The 18,801-nt window shown below is 49.3% G+C and overlaps 2 protein-coding genes across 2 annotated transcripts in view; both read right to left on the bottom strand.

The window, feature by feature from the left end:
- Window positions 1-535: 535 nt before the first annotated feature.
- Window positions 536-8,579, bottom strand: MRPS15 (mitochondrial ribosomal protein S15). Its single transcript, XM_012804107.2, has 8 exons — window positions 8,284-8,579; window positions 7,680-7,724; window positions 6,014-6,089; window positions 5,068-5,116; window positions 4,488-4,572; window positions 2,757-2,815; window positions 1,199-1,390; window positions 536-688 (listed from the first exon to the last, which is right to left on the bottom strand). Exons 1-8 carry the CDS (start codon window positions 8,411-8,413, stop codon window positions 551-553), a joined length of 774 nt encoding a protein of 257 aa, XP_012659561.1. The 5' UTR covers window positions 8,414-8,579; the 3' UTR covers window positions 536-550.
- Window positions 8,580-10,466: 1,887 nt separating this feature from the next.
- CSF3R (colony stimulating factor 3 receptor) overlaps window positions 10,467-18,801 on the bottom strand; it is a 16,175-nt gene continuing 7,840 nt past the window's right edge. Inside the window, exons 5-17 of the mRNA XM_012804190.2 lie at window positions 18,125-18,248; window positions 17,782-17,969; window positions 16,246-16,415; window positions 15,972-16,125; window positions 15,795-15,874; window positions 15,199-15,412; window positions 13,783-13,971; window positions 13,310-13,411; window positions 12,572-12,718; window positions 12,339-12,479; window positions 12,033-12,126; window positions 11,696-11,777; window positions 10,467-11,194 (exon numbers count right to left, since the gene is read on the bottom strand). Coding sequence (XP_012659644.1) covers window positions 10,724-11,194; window positions 11,696-11,777; window positions 12,033-12,126; window positions 12,339-12,479; window positions 12,572-12,718; window positions 13,310-13,411; window positions 13,783-13,971; window positions 15,199-15,412; window positions 15,795-15,874; window positions 15,972-16,125; window positions 16,246-16,415; window positions 17,782-17,969; window positions 18,125-18,248 — 2,156 coding nt within the window. The 3' untranslated portion in view covers window positions 10,467-10,723. The remainder of the gene's footprint in view (window positions 11,195-11,695; window positions 11,778-12,032; window positions 12,127-12,338; window positions 12,480-12,571; window positions 12,719-13,309; window positions 13,412-13,782; window positions 13,972-15,198; window positions 15,413-15,794; window positions 15,875-15,971; window positions 16,126-16,245; window positions 16,416-17,781; window positions 17,970-18,124; window positions 18,249-18,801) is intronic.

The following is an 18,801-nucleotide window of genomic DNA, read 5'->3' as shown; positions in this document are numbered from 1 at the left end:
ACGCCCGGCTATTTTTTGGTTGCAGCCGTCATTGTTGTTTGGCGGGTCCGGGCTGATTCGAACCCGCCACCTTAGGTGTACATGGCTGGCGCCTTAGCCGGTTGAGCTATAGGCACCGAGCTGGTTTTCTTTTATTTTTGAGACAGAGTCTTGCTCTGTCACTTAAGAGTGCAGTGTCATGAGCATTGCTTTCTGCAGCCTTGAGCTCCTAGGTTCAAGTGATCCTCGTGGCTCAGCTTCCAAAATAGCTGGGACTATAGGTATGTGCCACCAAACTCTGCTAATAAAAAAAATGGGGGGGGGGTTTGGCGCCTGTGGCTCAAGGAGTGGGGCGTCGGCCCCATATACCGGAGGTGGTGAGTTCAAACCTGGCCCTGGGCAAAAACAAAAACAAAAACAAAAAGAAAAAATTTTTTTTTTTTTTGTAGAGATGGAATCTTGCTATTTGGCCAGGCTGGTCTCAAACTCCTGAGCCTCAAGTAACCCTCCTGCCTTAGTCTCCCAAGGTGCTAGGATTACATACATTGAGTCACTGCACCTGGCTCAGAATTTATTGGTTTTCTTTGAGTGCCTCTGGGAAGGGTAGAGGAGAGCTCTCTAGGTTCCTCTTGTCTTGTTTTTGAGCTGCCGCTTTTGCAGCTTTTAAGGCCCTTTTTTGTTTCTTCAGCTTTTGAGCCTCCTGGAAAACCTGGGGATGAGAAGGGGTAGGAAAAGACCTTGTAAAGCATGCAAAGCCTCAGACGCGGAGCAGGTGGGATAGGAACTATCTTTTCTGATGGTACCCCAGCCTTTTTTTTTAAGACAGAGTCTTACTATGTTGTCCTTGGTAGAGTGCCATGGCATCATAGCTCACAGCAACCTCAAACTCTTGGGCTTAAGCGATCTTCTTGCTTCAGCCTTCCAGTAGCTGGGACTTACAGGTGCCTGCCACAATACCTGGCTATTTTGTTGTTGTCGTCGTCATTATTGTTTAGCAGGCTCTGGCTGGGTTTGAACCCAACAGACTTGGTGCATGTGGCTGGCATCCTAACCACTGAACTATAGGCACCGAGCCTAACCCCAGCCTTTTTCTATGGAATTGGTGGGCTGTGGCCTCCCTGGGTCCACTCCAGGCCCTAGGGCCATTCCATGCCTCCCTTCTGTTCCTTTCATCACTTCCCATTGTAGGGCCAACCAAAGCAGCAATTCTGATTCGTACCCGAATGCACAGAGCCTTCTTGGTCAAGTATCGGCGATGGGCTCTTCGGTAATACAGAGGGGGAAAAGTGTACTCAATTCCCAGCTCCCTGCATGTCTTCTCGAAGACATCATAGTTGGTTTTACGGAGGTTTTTGAGCATCTTTTTTCTCTGGTCGATGCTCATCAGCAAATGGCGTTTGTGGGTTTTGTCCTGTAAGAGACTCTGTATTACTTTTGCTATTATTAAAATGTTACTATTGTTTATGGTAACTAAGGAGGGTCATTTCATCATTTCATTGAAATTTTGCAATTATCTTACGCAAAATTAGTACAATTCTGAGGGAGATGGTATTATTCCCATTTTACAGATGGGAAAATAAACGTTCAAAGATGTTATCTGACTCAAAAATGTCCTTAGAAGTGTGGGTGGTGAGGTTGGGCCTTGAATATGGGTCTACTGCTCTGATTCCAGATCTCATGCTTCTTTCACTTTACCCCCCTCCCTCAGTCTTTCCACAGCTTAGCAAACTATCAGCTGGGGTAGAGAGGAGGAAAGGCCTTGTGATCTTCCTGGAGACTTCCCCTTACAGCTGGGCATTGCCCTGTGAGGGACCTCTGCAGTGGGGCTGGTGTTCTACACTCCACCTGAACAAAACTGTGATAGCTCCAAGGAGCACTGAGGTGCCAGGGATGGTGCTGGACCAGTCTGTATTCCTAACTATATGTTCATTTTTTACTATTTTTTATAGAAAAAGGGGTCTCACTATGTTGCCCAGGCTGATCTTGAACTCCTGGGCTCAAGCAATCCTCCCACCTTGGCCTCCCAAAGTGTTGGAATTACAGGTGTCAGACACTGTGCCTGGCCCAGAACTATGTGTTTGTTAAAAAACCTGCAATTGTCTAATTACAGCAACTCTATCCTAGACACCGTGCAGAGACATGGCATGATGGTTGAGAATATGGGCCCTGGAACAAGATTCTCTCATTTCAATTCTTAGCACATCACCTCCCACTGGTGTGCCTTAAGGAGTAACTTAATCACTGTATGACTAGATTATTTCTCTGTACAATGAGAAAGACAGTATTTAGCCCAGGACCTACGGACTTTATATGCATCATGTTGGCTACTATGATTATTTCACCTAATCCTTGTAATCCTATTAGCATGTATTCTTATGATTCTTATCTTGTAGGTAAGAAAACTGAAGGTCAGCCCTGTAAAGTCACACAGCTGGTTAAGTAGAAGTGGCAGAGCTGGCATTTGAATTCAGGGCATTCTGACTCCATTCATGCATTCAATAAATATTTACTGAGCACCCAGTGTGTGCCAGACAGTAACCATGCTTAAAGTTTGTGTTCTTAACTACTGGTGATACTCAGCATAGCCTTGTAAAGCTCCCACTTCTTCTCTGGAGGCAGAAGAGAAGTGTTTTTCCCACTGTAGCTGAGGGTTGGGCAATTTGGTGATGTAGCCGCCTGACTTCTCAAGCTGCTTCTCCCGACCCAGATCCCTTCACCTTCCAGACTTCTCTCCTCTGGGGTGCTGTTGTTAATTCTGAATGATGTCCAGGGTTTACCTTTCGATGTTTCTGCATATGTTCTTCATAATTGCGTATCCTGACGGTCAAGGCAACAACTGAAACCACAAACCACAGAAGATGAGAGTTGGGCACAGAGGAAGGAAGGGCCCAGGCCTGGGTTATGTTTTAAGAACTCAAGGAATGACAACCACTACTGCTCCATACAGCTCTCATAAATCCCAATGCCCTCTGAATTTTGAGATCTCAAAAGACTTTGTATTATCTTTCCTTCAGAAAGCAAAGCCAATGAAGGGAAATTCCTTAATCTTATATCTTATAAAGGATATAGGATTGAATAGGATATCATCCAAAAATCATAGCAAATAGCCTTCTAAGTGGCAAAACTTTAGAGCATTCCCATTACATTCAGGAATGAGACTGGAATGCATGCTATTATGGTTAGTGATTCAATACTGTACTACTGATCCTAGCCAATGCAATAAGATTCCCAAACTGTAAAGGGATCTATTCCCTGCCTCTCCCCTTCCAGTTGCCACCCTTGTCTGTGCTTTTACTAATGAATTTCCAGAATTATCAGCTCCCACTTGTCTCCCAAGGCCCTGGAACATCCTTCCTTCAGGCATCCTCTCATTTGATTCCCACCTGTATTAACGCAGACACAGAAGCAGGCCTCAAAGAGGCTGTCATGACAAGAGGCCCTTCCTAATACACACTGAGTTCTGGAGTGCTGCAGAGCATGCCCCTGACGACATAGTCCCTTACGCCACCTTAGCTGCACAGTATAATGACATAGTGAGATGAAGTTTGCTTCCTGAGGGGTTTTCTAGAGCAGACATTATGCTAGAAGCATCTTGCTTCTAGCCATTTATTTATTCCTTTTCAGATACTTGTGCTTAAAGAGGACTCCTCTGGTGTTGATGTCTTGGCAAACAGGCCATCTGTTCTTGCCAACTGGGAAATTTCAGTAATGATAATGCAGAAACAGGTGTGGTGAGATAAGCAGCCCTTCTGTGGATGAGGACAGTCCCCAGGGAAGGGTTTCAGTGGGCCAAGGGAAGTGGAAACTTATTTTCTCAAATGGGGCTATGGAGGACCCATTTGAACCCCTTCAGACCATCTCTATGGGGGTTTAGGGTCCAAGATGAACTCACCAGACTTTAATACCAGACAGAGGGGGAAGAAAAGAATGAAGGCAGGGCAGTGGTGGAAGAGGAGGAGAAGGAGGTGGTGGCAAGGGGGAAAAATGTGCAGACCCCGTGCAGGTCCACTGGTCATCCTCACCCAAAGTAAGGGTGAAGTGGTGGGCTTTTCATTCACATCTATGAGGGCTACTGTGAGTTCCAGCTCAAAACCAAAGTAGGAACAGTATATATTCCCTTGGGAATGCTCCACAGTGTCTAACTATGAAGGTTACAACAGAGTGTGAGCTTTAGTTTCTAAAGTGTGTTTACCTCCTCCAGTTTCTCATGATCCTGCCGTGACGTAGATAACATTACCTCTGCCCTGCCCATTCCTAACCCCTCATTTCTGGACTTGGAAGCAGAGTCTCCAAGAGAGGACTAGGGACTTGCTTGAGCTCACACAGAGGCAGAAGACAGGACCTGGCCAATGGACCCAGTATCAGAGCTCAGCATCACTGTCTGAAGACAACTTTCATATCTCTCCTTTCCCAAGAAACCTCTGAGTATGCTGTAGAGGGGAGCCCCAGATCAGGTCCCAGCGAACAGATTCCCTTCCACCATCACTCCCCAAGGATTGCCAACCAACTTCGAGCCTCCAGAGATCTGGTGTCTTCAGGGTTTGCCACGACCTTTTTCATCAACTGTTCTTGCTTGATTTTTAGCATCTCCTTCTGTTGAAGGCAGAAATAGACAAAATCAGTGCAGTTTGCCACCCACTAATTGCTAGTCCTCCGACCATTGAGGCCATAACTACAGTTATAGCAAGAAGGCCCATAAGGCTCAGAGCCTGACTTTAATCACCATGGATGGCCTCAGCCAATCACACAGCTATTCATGTTTAGCTATTCAAGCCTACAGCCACTTTGGAGAAACGGCTTGTTGGAGTAATGTCCCCAAAGCTTGCTCGTTCTTTCATGTATCAGATGTTTATTGAGCACGTACTGTTTGTCAGGTGCTAGGGGTACAATGGGTGTGTGTCTGCCCTTAAATGCTCAGTCTGGGGGTGTTGATAAGGGGACCCAGAGTGAAAGTGGGCTAAGTGTTGTGACTTAGGAACACATTTCTATCCTAGAAGCTTAGGATAGAGAAGCTAACCAGGATAGGTGGAAATCCCAGAGGAGAGGACTGAGGAAGGCCGTGGCCCAAATTTGACACAGGCCACTCACCTTGTTGGCCATTTCCAAAGATAACAGTCTTTTCACGACATCATCAACACTGTGGAAAAATCACACCAATGAAAGATAGGTGTTGGGGAGGGAAGGGGAAGCAATGCTGTTTTCATTTTAGTTTAGAAAGCAAAGATGAAGGAAAATTCCATCTCTAGCAAATAAGTCTCTCTGGAGATGGGAAGTCATTTCCTGGGGATTAAATATCAGCATGGAGCTGGCTTGCTGGACTGAAAACTATAGAAATCTGGGGCTGTCAGCTCAAGTATTCTGGTCTCATCACAGGAAGGGCAAAGGGAGAATTTCCATTTTATTTATTTTTATTTTTTTTTAATTAAGTCATAGCTGTGTACATTAATGCAATCACAGGGTACAGTGTGGTGTTTTCATATAGAATTTCCATTTTAGCTAGAACATGGTTCAGTCTGCCTTGAGACGTTTCAAGTCAAACTGCACAATGGGAGGGACTGCCCAGCTCCTACCACACAGGATAGGAACTGAGCAGAAGGACCCTGGCTTTGTTGTCAGTCAGCACTGGATTCAAACCCTAGCTGGACTAGAATGCTCCTGTATGACACGGAGCAGCTTGATAATCTATAAAATGGGGACACTATTTCTTCTCTCATAAGGCTTTTTTTGAAGTTCAAAAGATGAGAGATAGAAGACTGAGAGATAATGTGTGTCAGTTGCTTGCTACCCCGTACTTACTGTATAGGGTCTTCACCCAGAGTACAAGAAAAAAAAGGAGTTGATAGTTACTCCCCGAATGCCATCTGCCCTTGCTGCCCATTCACCCTCACCATGCCTGGGCCTCTACAGCTCTCTGCCTCATTCTATAATCAAGTGTCAGATAAAACCAACCAAACCTCAAAGCCACCGTCTTTCCCCACTCCCTGCCATCCTCCCAGGGCTCCCTGACTCCTCAGGTAGGTTTCTTCTTGCTTACTTCTCAATTCCAGGGACATTCTGGTAGTCTTTGAGCAGTGTAGAAGGGGATGGGTCATCGTCTTGGCTGCGCTGGACTATTAAGCATAGGGATAAAAAACACCCAGAGTCAATTGTCAGTGCCCATCCTGCCAGATTTGGCTCTTCTCACCCCTCTCCAACTCTCTAAGAGACATTTAGGGTCTCAAGCAAGGCACAGTATCTCTGGGCTCCGTTTCTCCTGTGCAAACCCTGTGGATACCTGCCTTGATATTCACTCTGGGACCAAATGGCTTTTCTCAAGACCCTGTACTGTGGCTGCACCCCTTACATACCTGTCTAGCTCCATGGTTATCAGATCTCACACTAGGATTTGTCCTCCTACATTGTGGTCCATGGCCTAGACTAGGAAGGCACTTAACAAACATTTCTGGCTGTCTGCATGAATGAAGTAAGGGGGTTGAGAAGGGGCAGTTAGCTTTAGGATAACTGAAATATAACTATAAAGTAGAAAACCACAGGAAAACCTCAGTCTTGGTGTGTGCCTTCCCACTGTCCCTTGGAGGTAAGGGAGAGGCATGAGAGATAAACTTACTCTCTTCAGTTAAACCCTGCTCTGGGCTCGGCGCCTGTGGCTCAAGTGGCTAAGGCGCCAGCCACATACACCTAAGGTGGCGGGTTCGAATCCCCAGCCCGGGCCCGCCAAACAACAATGATGGCTGCAACCAAAAAATGGCCGGGCGTTGTGGCGGGTGCCTGTAGTCCCAGCTACTTGGGAGGCTGAGGCAGGAGACTCGCTTGAGCCCAGGAGTTGGAGGTTGCTGTGAGCATGATGCCATGGCACTCTACCCAGGGGGATAGCTTGAGGCTCTGTCTCAAAAAAACAAAAAAAAACCTGCTCTGCTGCTATGCAAATATTAATAGCAATATATATATATATATATATATATATTTTGTGACAAGAGTCTGACTTGGTCACCCTCAGTAGATTGCTGTGGCATCTTACCTCACAGCAACCTCAAACTCTTGGGCTCAAGTGATTGTCTTGCCTCAGCCTCCCAAGAAGCTGGGACTACAGATGCCTGCCACAATGCCTTACTCTTGCTCAGGATGGTCTCAAACTCCTGACCTCAAGCAATTCACTTTGCCTCAGCCTCTCAGAGTGCTAGGATTACAGGCATGAGCCACTGCGCCTGGCCAGCAATAAATATTAATACTAATATATACTATATCCAACTGAGCACAGTGCTAAGGATGCTTTTCATGTGTTATTACTGAATCCTAACAATCCTCTCAAAAGGACATTTTTACACTCATTTTAGAAATAAGGCTCCGAGAGAGGAAGTAACTTGCTCCATACCACTTACCTAATAAAAGGGATTTTAACCGCTATGCAAACTGACTTAGAATGGCAAACTCCAATCCTCCATGTCAGAATGGCAGACACAAAGTGCTATACTCCAATAAGGCCTGGGTGGTGCGAACCACACATTCCTTCTGGTTAGCTTATTTTCAATCACCGGGAAAGCTCCTGCTCCCTCCCTCTACTTTCCTTCCCCCAAGCAGGTTTCAGGGCTTTGTGTGAGGTGCACATGGAGGGTTTTCTGCTCAGGACCTCTGTCCCATTCCTTTTCCCACTTTTTAGCCACCAGCCTTCTCTCTTCAAGTCCCACCTTAGGAACTCCTACCTGGTTTCTGACTGGCGTGTCCACGGATGGCCTGGAGGAGGAGACCTAAGCAGAAAAGAGAGGGCAGGGCTGAGGCCCATGTCCTTAAATAGCGCACTCCCAGCTTCTTTTCTTTGCCCCTCGCATTACCCTTCCTCCGGGATCTATGTACTTCTGTGCCTAGCCGCTGACCCACATTGTGTTTCACATCTCTCACTTCTTTCCCTACCACCCTTTCTCCCTCCTTTCCTCCCTTTTTTTGATACGGGGGCAGAGTCTCGCTTTGTCGCCCTAGCTAGGGTGCAGCGGTGTCATCACAGATCACTGCAACCTCAAACTCCTGGTGGGCTCAAGGGATCTTTCTGGAACTACAGTCGCGGGACACCACTCCCAGCTGTTTCTGTATTTTTTGTACAGACTAGGTTGCTCAGGCTACTCTGGAACTCCAGGCCTCAAGCGATCTTCCCACCTCAGCCTCCCAGAGTGCTAGGATTACAGGCGTGAGCCACCATGCCGGGCCTCCTTTCCCCTTATCCTGCTGTACTCCTACCTGGTCCCCCACCGTGCTCAGTTCCTGCCGAACCCCATTTCCCTACCCCCGCCGTCCCATTTCCCAGCTCCTCACTTCGAGGCTGCAGGCCCCACTGGCTGAAAGGAAGCCTGGCGCTTTCTCTGCCCAGCAGCCCAAAGACTGGGACCTGAGTCACTGCCTGAGTCCGAATCGAACTCAGCGCCCTCCACGCGGTCCTCAGCATTGTGACTTTGACTCCCAACCCTGGGACTCGAGCCTCGACCGCTGTCTCTTTCGCGTACGGACAGTGTTACACGGGCGCCGCCATGCTGGCTCAGGCTCGACCAATCGAGGCAGTTGCGATCACGGAGCAGACGAGGACCGAGAGAATGGATTGGCGGGCGGGACTCTGAGAGGACGCGGCGGTTTGGGTTATCAGAAGTCTGGTTAGCTGCTGCGCAAGATCTGAGCGGGGTGGTTGTATGCCCTGTAGTTAGTGGTGTGCGGTGCTGTATTCATTCTAAAATGCCAGATTTTCTCGGGCTTAATTCCTCTGTATGTTCCTGGCTTCGGCCCGCGGTTATTTTGGGTCTTTCGTGCCCCCTCTACCCCCAGTATTTTCCTTCCCACCCCATCTTCTGCTGTAAGGATGGGGCCCTGTAAGAGCTATTGGGTTTCAGCCTTGTTTCTGGGACCTTGTAGGATGAAGACTAAGGTCGCTGATTTTGGAACCTGGGGCTGGAATTCTAACTCTGCTAGTCAACGTGTGATCTTGTGGGCAAGAAGTGACTTACCCTTTCTGGGCCCCAGTGTACTCATCTATCGGATGGGGATAGTAATAACTATCTGATTTTAGGTTGTTGAGAGATTTAACTGAAGCAGTTGTATATAAAGCCCCTGGTATATAGTAAGCATTGAATAAATATCAGCTGTGATATTATTTGTGAAATGAGGAGGTGTGTAGGGGCGACTACAAATTAAAGGCTGGAAAAATAATTTTTAATTCTCCCTGGTGCAAAAAGGGAAAAGACTCCTTCCCAAGTGTACTTTAGGAAACTTGTAGTTGTGAATTCATTTTCTATCGTTTTGAGATGAATGTAATTTTTTTTAAAAGCTAAATAAAACTCTTGCCAGTTTCACAACTCCAGAATGTTTTCCTCAAGGATCAGGGAGCCATCTCTTTGAAATGTAATAATTAAGGATGATGGTGCCCTATCACGTGATTTCTGTGGGAGTGTAGGAGCCTAACTTCAGCTGATACCTAGCTCCAAGTTGCAAACCTACCTCCTGTCCTAAAGATAAGAGAAATCTGTTTTTTCTTTGGATAAAGGCAATTAGCAAACACAGGTGAATTTATGATGAACTGTGTGTAACAAAGAGTGCTGTCAAGTCCTCTTACTTGAAGATGAATTATTGTTTATCTTGAGAAAATGTATGCAGCAAGTTGTATAAGCTTGGTTTTATAAAAGGGTCAGATTGGCCAGGCATGGTAGTTCATGCCTATAATCCTAGTACTTTGGGAGGCCGAGGCATTGGGATTGCCTGAGCTCAGGAGTTTGAGACCAGCCTGAGCCAGAGTGAAACCCTATCTCTACTAAAAATAGAAAAACTAGCTAGGCATCCTGTCATCCTTGCCTATAGTCCCATCTACTGGGGAGGCTGAGGCAAGAGATTGAGGTTGGCATGAGCTATAATGATGCCATGGCACTCTACCCAAGACAACAGAGTGAGACTCTGCCTCAGAAAAAAAAAAGGGGGTAAGATTTCTGTCTTTGTAATCTCTAGTGGATTGCCTGTGATGCATATCACATTCTCCCTTAATGCTTACTCAAAACTGTTTTCTTTCTTCCTTCTTTTCTACCCTTGTGGAGTTGGTTTTCTGGATTGGCAGGAGATTTTGTTTTAAATTATATTTCCATAATAGGGTCTTTTCTGAGGTCTCTTTATTATGTCCCACCATCCTCTGTGACTTCCTTCATGTAACCCTTGCCATTGTGCCCTAATTATCAGTTCTCAAGTTCTCACCACCCAAAATGGGAACTCTCTGAGGGTGGACTGAGCTGAGTCATTTTAAAATCTTTGCTTCCATCACAGGGCCTAGATCCTAGATGCTCAGTGAGAGCTGCTTGAATGAATAAGCAAAAGAACAATTCTGAGAAGTATCTGCCTGACTGCTAGGGCCCTGGAAAGAAAAAGAACAGAGACAAGAGTTTCTTACTTTTTTTTTTTTTAATAGACAAGAGTTTCTAAAAATAACAAAAAACTCAAACCAAAAATCAGTTTAAGAGACTTATAATTATAGGAAACAAGCACAAAAGGCCAGTGGGTGGTGCTGGACAGAGCATTGTTTAAGTCTTACAGTGTGCAGGTTGCCAGGGAGGCCCAGCCTATGTCCAAGTCCCGAGGGTACTGGGGATCAGAGGCAGGGAGAGACTGGACGCCTTTCTGTCTTTGCTAGGGCTGGCGTAGTTTTAGTGGTGGGCTTACTGACCCTCTCCTCTGGATAGTTCAGGCCTTTTAAGAGGCAGGCCTAGGTAGGGAGTCCTAGGAAGTCTTAGATGCCCCCTAGCCCCTCAACACCATGGACCCGGAGCCCCTGCAGGAGGGGAAAGTCAAGCAGCGGCCCAAAGACACAGTCATCCTCTTGGCTTGGGGGTGAGGGTACAGGGGACCTTAAGGGACTAGTCTGGAACCAGAGGTTCTCGTAGCACTTGGGGCTAGGGGTGAGGCCTCCCAAAAGGGGCTGAGTAGAGTCACAGCGGAGGTAGTGCCCTGGCCCTGGGCTTGTGGAGCTGCCCAGCACCTGCCCATAAAGGATCTGATCGCTTGTGCTGGAGTGGAACTGTGCCTGTGCTTTTGGGTCCCCTTGGAGCACATAGGTCTGGACTAGGGTGGGGAGGCCACAGGTTTCTGAGCTGTCACTGGATTCCCAGGGCCCTGGCTTCTTTTCTTCCTCTTTGAGCACCGTGATCTTGGTAATGGGTGACATGCCAGAGTCCCGAGGGCTGGGCAGTTGGAAGGTCTCCTGGACACAAGGACATGGTTCATTTCAGATATCTGCCCCAGCCACTGTCCCTTCCTGAATTGGGGTAGTTGTGGGCACATTCCTGCTTTTGTCTGTTGTAACACTTTGCAAAATACAGTATGTTCCTGACACATGCCTGGCACGTGTCACATGCCATTCAGACTCCGCCTAGTGAATCTAGGCATTGCTGGGATTCAGGCCTGAGTCTGCTTTGTTCCACTTGGTGGAAGTGATGTGAAGGTGTGAGTGCTTGTGCTTATCCTTGAAGGGTATCCTTTCCCTTTGATAGGCTGATACCCCATGCCTGGCACGTGTCACATGCCATTCAGACTCCGCCTAGTGAATCTAGGCATTGCTGGGATTCAGGCCTGAGTCTGCTTTGTTCCACTTGGTGGAAGTGATGTGAAGGTGTGAGTGCTTGTGCTTATCCTTGAAGGGTATCCTTTCCCTTTGATAGACTGATACCCCAGGCTCATTTCTGTCTCCCACCAGGATCCTCACCTCCTCCATGATGGTGGGCACCCAGGAGCCCAGGCTGCTGTGGGCTGGGTCAGGGACACTTGGCCAGAGAGGATTCTTTCTGCTGGAGAAGAGGGCAGGTGGAGGCTGGGTCATGCATACCCTCCCATCTTCCCGTCCTTTGTCTCACTCACCCCAGCAGCTGAAGAGGAACAGCTGGCCCTTAGTGCAGAGAGAAGAAGGTGGAGGGCTGGGACTCACAGACCTGAGCCCCAAACCAAGGTCTGAGAAGGCTGGAAGTGATGTAGATGGACCCACTTGGGCCCCTAGTTCCTGTGGATCGGGCTGGCTGGGTGTCAGATCTCTTTAAAGGACTCACCTGCGGCTGCAGCAGAGCCAGGCAATCCCACAGAGGCAGATGATCAAGAGCAGGAGAGTGAACAGGCCCAGGAGGATGTGTAGCTCAGAGCCCTCTGGGTTGAGGGAAGAGCCAGAAGTGGTTCGAGTGCTTGTAAAGAGGGCTGGGTCCCTCCTTCAGTCTGGGGCCTAAGGGAAGGGGGAGACTGGGGGTCCCTCCCTCCCTCAACCTGGGGAGGGGGCACGGCAGGGTCCCTCCCTCAGCCTGGGATCCATAGGCAAGGTACCCTCCCAACAGTCATCTCTGCTGAACCCCCCTCACCCTTACCTAGGGCCAAAGTCATCAGGGTGAGGCCTGTACCATTGATGGCCCCCCACTTGCTGGCAGCCATGAGGTGGACGTGATACAAACTGGCGGGCTCCAGGTCACGGAGGATGAAGCCGTAGGAGGAGGCATTCAGGATAGTGGCTGGGAGCAGGGGCATATAGTTACAGTCTCTTTCTGGCTGCTAAGCACCCTCCCTGGGCGCTGGGGCTGGGGGGAGCTGAGGATAGACTCACAGAAGGACTGGTTCTGAGCATTGGTCCAGAAGATGGTGTAGTGGGTAAGGGGGCTCTTCCCCAGCTCAGGGGCGCTGGGCACCCACTCCAGTTGCGCCCAGGTCTTCCCAATGTGTTTTAGATGCAGCTCTGGAGCATGGGATGGGGCTGCAGGAAAAGAGAGGTGCAGGGGCTGTGTGGAGCCTGACTGGACTCCTTGTGGCTACCCAGACACACTGTGGGGTAGGCAAGAAAAGAGAGTCCAAGGGGTCCCTGTCCAAACCTCATTTTCCCAGGGATTTAATCTGCATTCCACCTCTTGCTAGGAAGCAGCTGAGCCAGGATTTGAACCTGGTGCTGTTTGACTCTAAAGCCTCACTCCCTGATTTCTACCAGACATGGTTTTGTCTGACTCACTGCCTGATTTCTGCCACTCACTCTCTGAATTTATGCCAGATCTGCCCAATTTTTATCACTCCTGGCACCTTATTTTGGTGAGGGCAATTGATTGGTGTTTGCCAGATTTATTCCCTGAATTCTGCCAAACCCATTGCCCAGTATCTATCGCCACACCACCTGGTTTCTATTCAGCTGCAGGGTCCAATGTAAACAAGGAATCTTAGGATTTGGAAAGACCCTCTGCAGGGCCAGAAGTATAGGAAGGGGGACATGTTCCCCCATATTCCTCATTGCTGGGGGCCAGGCAGCCTTGGGAGAGAGAGGAGAGGGTTCTAAAAAGAGGTGTGGTGGCTAACAAACCCATCTCTTGGGAGTAGGCATAGATGTGCTGGGAGAGTCCCATGGCGTCCGGATATAGGGGAGTCACTGCAATCTCATAGAGCTGAAAGGGCCTGATGTTTTCTGTAGGGAGGAAATGGGGTAGGGGCTCAGTTGGGGCTCACTTCTGCTGATTAGGAGCCTGCCTTTGATCTCTAGTCTGGGTTACCCTCTGCAATCTCTTCTTTAGATCATTTGATAGGGGTTAGGGAAGAAAAGTGGAAGAGAGAGCTAGAAAGGTGGCAAGGTTAGGGCTACAGAGAGGATCAGGTTAGACTGTAGGAAGAACTTCCTGATGGTTGGGAATGAGAAATGGGAACAGTGAAAAATCAGGAAAGGCCAGGCAATCAGCTTCTCTAGGGCATCCTGCTTGCCTCTTGCCTACTGTCAGACAGGTACCACCCCCCCCTCTCCCTAGCCTTGCCCAACTGCCTGGCCCTCCAAGCTGGCCTCACCCTTCAGTAGAGTCCCTGTGACGCTCCCATTATGCTCCATCCTCCAGGTTTTGTTCCTGATGCTGGGTTTGGGGGGACTCAGGTCCCACTCGATCACATAGCCCTGAGGCTCTGGGTTGGGGCACTCCCAACCCACCCAGAGGCTGTGAGGGTCTCGGGCCGTGGCAGAGAGTCTGGTCAGGGCTGGGCCTGGAGACAGAGTGAGAAACAGTGGAATGAAGGTGGAAAGAGGGCAGGTCCTGGAGCCAGAAGCCTGGGTTCAGTTATATGCCCTGGCTTTGCTACTTACAGCCTGGGTGACCTTGGGTAGGTCAACATCTGAGCCTCAGTTTCCTCATCTGTAAAGTGGAAATGATGATAAAAGTTCCCACCTCATGGGGTCATGGTGCAGATTAAATGAGTTGATGAACAGAACAAGCCTGGCTTAGTGTAGGCTTTGATAATGATACTAACATCATGTAGTTCTTGATATGTGCCACACCTAGTCCCTGAAGTATGGTAATTCATCGAGTCCTCTGTCACACCCCAGAGGTAGTAGTGTTGTCTCCATTTTATCAATGAGAAAACTGAGAGATACAGAGAGGTTGAGTCACTTTTCTAAGGTCATACAGCTAGTAGTGGGAATATTAGCTATTATAATTGTTATTGTGATTATTAGTGTCACCTTGTGAGGATCCGTGTTTAGGGGAAACTGGGGGTGGTGGTGGTGGCTGCTGATCCCCTAAGAATGAACAATTATGAGCCATGTTCCCCCTGGAAAAGCTTAGGGCTTTCTCTTTTAGCTTCCTTGGCAGAATGGACTGTGGTATGTATGTGTGTGTATAGATACCATCAGCAGATTAACCTGGTTCTAGCTAATGATACTAGTAGCAGTTAACCTGTACTGAGCAGTTACTTCATGCCAGCCTCTTGTATTTACTCATGTGGTCATCACGATGACCTTCAGTAGGTGGTGTTATTATCCCCATTTACTGGATGTGTAAACAGAGGCCAGGGAGGGGAAGTAACTTGCCCGGGACACATTGTTAGCAAGTCATAGGACTAGATTTGAACCCAGGCAGTCTAGCCTCTGAATTTACATGCTTAACTACTGTGCTCTTCTGGCTGCCAGTCCCCTTACCTCTCTTTTTTTTTTTTTTTTTTTTTTTTGAGACAGAGCCTCAAGCTGTCCCCCTGGGTATAGTGCTATGGCTTCACAGCTCACAGCAACCTCCAACTCCTGGGCTCAAGCGAGTCTCCTGCCTCCGCCTCCCAAGTAGCTGGGACCACAGGCGCCCGCCACAACGCCCGGCTATTTTTTGGTTGCAGCCGTCATTGTTGTTTGGCGGGTCCGGGCTGGGGACTTGAACCCGCCACCTTAGGTGTATGTGGCTGGCGTCCTAGCCGGTTGAGCTATAGGCGCCGAGCCCCCCTTACCTCTCTTGTCAGAGAAGACCACTGGAGTGGGAGGAGAGGCCCCAGCTGAGTTATAGGCCACAAGGGCCACCTCTTGGGCATCCAAAGGCAGGCGGAAGGTGCAGCCTAACGCTGTGGTGTTGCAGAGGGGCAGGGCTTCCTCAGCCTGGCCCGAGGGTCTCCAGGAGACCAGGTACCCTTGGATCTGCCCATTGTTTTTCTCCAGGGGCACTGGCTATGGCAGGCATAGGAGGGAAAAGAGAAAGGGATGTACAGCTCATCTTGACTAGGGGGAGGTCCTCTAGGTGGATGGATCATGGGAATGGAATTGCCCCAAGCTGGGAGCCAGGCTTCTCCCCTCCCCCTCCCTCTGCTTTCCCTCTGTCCCTTGTGCTGGTTCCAGGGGGAAGGGCAGGGAGAGAGAAGTTAGTGTACACAGCAACCACTTAACTATTCACTGAACTGATCTGACTTAGGCACACCCAAAGTGCATGCAAATCACATATAAAAGTGTTCAAGCTTCTCAGACCTGGTGGAGTCTGAGCCCTGGCTTGCAAGGGTCTATGTGGGTTGAAGGAGTTCTCTGGGGTGAAGGAATGGCCTTCAGAGGGAGTCACCTTCCAGAACAGTTGCACATCCACTGTCCTGTTGTCTAACAGCCTCTGCCGTGACCACGTGTACAGCCTGACCTTGAGGGCTGTGGATGGAGGGAGAGGAGAGATTGCCAGTCAAGGAGTTCCCAGAGCCTAGGCCAGGCGCTAGTGGCTGCTCCCGGCCCCTCATCACCCACTTACTGCCTTCGGCAGTTCTCAGCTTGAGTCCGGGACTCCAGTTGCTCCAGTGGCCAGGCAGGGGCCAGCGGATGCAGCGCATCTGCAGCGTGTAGACTGTGGCTGGGAGGAGCCCGCAGAGCTCATACTGAAGGGTCTCAGTGGGCAGCGCGCCCTCCTGGTGGGGAGGCACAACTCTGGGTCTGGGTCTCTGGGCTTTTCCAGGGCCACCTCCAACCCAACTCACCCTCCCCTCAACCATTCCCTTTCAGGCTTCTGCGGTTGCCCTCCACCTCACCAGTGTCCAGCTGGCGTCTCCGGGCTGTGGCTGGTAGCGCAGCTCACACTTCTGACTTATGTGCAGACTGGGCTTCCAAGGTTCCCAGTGCACCCACAGGCAGCCTGGCTGGGGTGACGCCGCCTCAGGGCTGGGCTCCTCAACCCACAGTATGGGGGGCTCCAGTTTCACTGCAAGCAGTGGGCTTGTTAGAACCTCCCCTGCTCCACCCTATAGAGCTCTGCCTTAGCTCCCTCTTGTCTCCCTGCCTGCAATTCTGTTTTCTTCCCTGGGCCTCCATCCATGCGGTCTCTCTTTCTCTCTGCCTCTGTCTCTTCCTCCTTCCCCCCCTTCCCTCCACTCTTTCTCTTTTTATCTCTGACTATGCCCCCATGGACATGTTTCTGTGAATGTGTGGTTTGCTCCCTCATTTTCCCCAAAGATCTTTTTAATGGTCAACTTCTAATGAGGCCAACCTGACCAATTTGTTGAAATAAGAACTGTTAGCTGGGCACTGTGGCTCACACCTGTAATCCCAGCACTCTGGGAGGCTGAGGCAGGTGGATTGCTTGAGCTCAGGAGTTCAAGATCAGCCTGAGTCAGTGCCAGACCTCATCTCTAAGAATAGTGGGGCATTATGGTTGGCACCTATAGTCCCAGCTACTTGGGAGGCTGAGAGACGAGAATCACCTATGCCCAAGAGTTTGAGGTTGCTATGAGCTATGATCCCAAGGCATTCTACCGAGGATGACAAAGTGAGACTCTGTCTCAAAAAAAAAAAAAAAAAAAAGAAAGAAAGAAAGAAAGAAAGAAATAAGAACCATCTCCCACCCCATCTTTTCTGAGGGCAGGATTTTTTTTTTGAGATGGAGTCTCAAGCTGTCACCCTGGGTAGAGTGCTGTGCTGTCACAGCTCACAGCAACCTCCAACTCCTGGGCTTAAGCAATTCTTTTGCCTCAGCCTCCCAAGTAGTTAGGACTATAGGCGCCTGTGACAATGCCCAGCTATTTTTTGGTTGTAGTTGTCATTGTTGTTTAGCAGGCCTGGGCTGGATTCGAACCTGTCAGCTCTGGTGTATGTGGCTGGCGCCCTAGCTGCTTGAGCTACAGGCGCTGAGCCTGAGAGTAGGATTTTTTAAAAAATTCAGAATATTACAGGAGTGCACATGTTTTGGCTACATAATTTGCTTTTGTACATTTTAAGTCAAAGTTCCAAGTGTGCAAGGGCAGGATTTTTGATGTTGTGCTGTGTCTCCAATACCTAGAACAGCACCTAGGACACAGGGGGCACTTCAAGAAATTTGCCACATATGAATTCATTCATATTTGAATGAATATGTCTCCTTGCCTGTGTCTCTTCTGTGTCTCTAGGTCTGTGTTCCTATTCCTCTGTCTCTGGCCACATCCGTCTTTGTCCCTCTCTCTCTTCTTTACTCGTACCAGTGCAGTCTTCCCAGTGTCTCATTGTCAGTTGCTGGGCCTATATTCCCCCCCATCTTTCTCAAGGACTGCCCATTTGGGGGTTCTCTTTCCTCCCCCACACCCAGCATCACCAACCAACATCCATGGGATTAAGGCACAGCTGTGGGGACATGCTGGTCCCCAGTGCATTCTCTGCCTGAACCCAGATGCCCGTATTCTGGTACAAGAGCAGGTGTTTGCGTGGGATGGAGCAGTGGCTCTGCCTGTCCTTGGCTATGCAGTCCGGGATGGAGTCCTCTTGGGTCTGACAGCTGCCCCGGCTCCTGTCAATGGGGCAGGCTTGGGTGCCAAGCAGAGGAAGAAGGCAAAGCTCCCTTTCCCTCCCCTCTTTGTCTCTGGCTCCCCTTATCCCTGTAGTCCTATCCATGCCCCAACTGAGGGCCCAAAGGAGGGGGGCTGGAGCAGGGCCCCCACTCACTTGAAACTCTTTAGGGTGAAGTTGGTAGGCAGGTGGGTGTCAGGTCCTGGTTCCCACTGGCAGGTGAGGTTGTAGGTTGTGAGATTCATGATGCAGGAGAGGTTGCTGGGTATGGCGGGGGGGTCTGCACATGGGATAGAAATAATGTGAGCACTTTGGGAGGGGCCACTCTAAAAGGCCCCACTGGGACGAGTTGGCCTTGTTTCCTTGTCCTGTGGGGGTCCCTCTGGGGTTACCATGTCCATCCTCCTGCTTACCACAACATCTAATTTTTCTGTTAGTAGAAACGGTCTCCCTTTTCCTTGGGCTGGTCTCAAACTCCTGAGCTCAAGGGCTCCTCTTGCTTTGACTTACAGTGCTGGGATTATAGGTATGAGCCATCATACTCAGCCTATTATTGCTTCAAACAAACAAGAAACTTGGTCTTTGGCTCAGTGCCTATAGCTCAGTGGGTAGGGCACCAGCTACATACACAGAGGTAGGCAGGTTCAAACCCCGCCTGGGCCTGCTAAAACAATGACAACAATAACAAAAATAGCTTGGCGTTGTGGCAGCTGTCTGTAGTCCCAGCTACTTGGGATGCTGAGGCAAGAGAATCACTTAAGCCCAAGAGTTTGAGGTTGCTGTGAGCTGTGATGTTGCAGCACTCTACCGAGAGTGACAGAGTGAGACTGTCT

The sequence above is a fragment of the Otolemur garnettii genome, unplaced genomic scaffold (genome assembly GCF_000181295.1).
Source record: "Otolemur garnettii isolate 467f Iridium unplaced genomic scaffold, OtoGar3 scaffold00025, whole genome shotgun sequence".
NCBI lineage: Eukaryota > Metazoa > Chordata > Mammalia > Primates > Galagidae > Otolemur > Otolemur garnettii.
The sequence above is the reverse complement of the archived record's forward strand: the minus strand, read 5'-3'. Positions and strand labels throughout refer to the sequence as shown.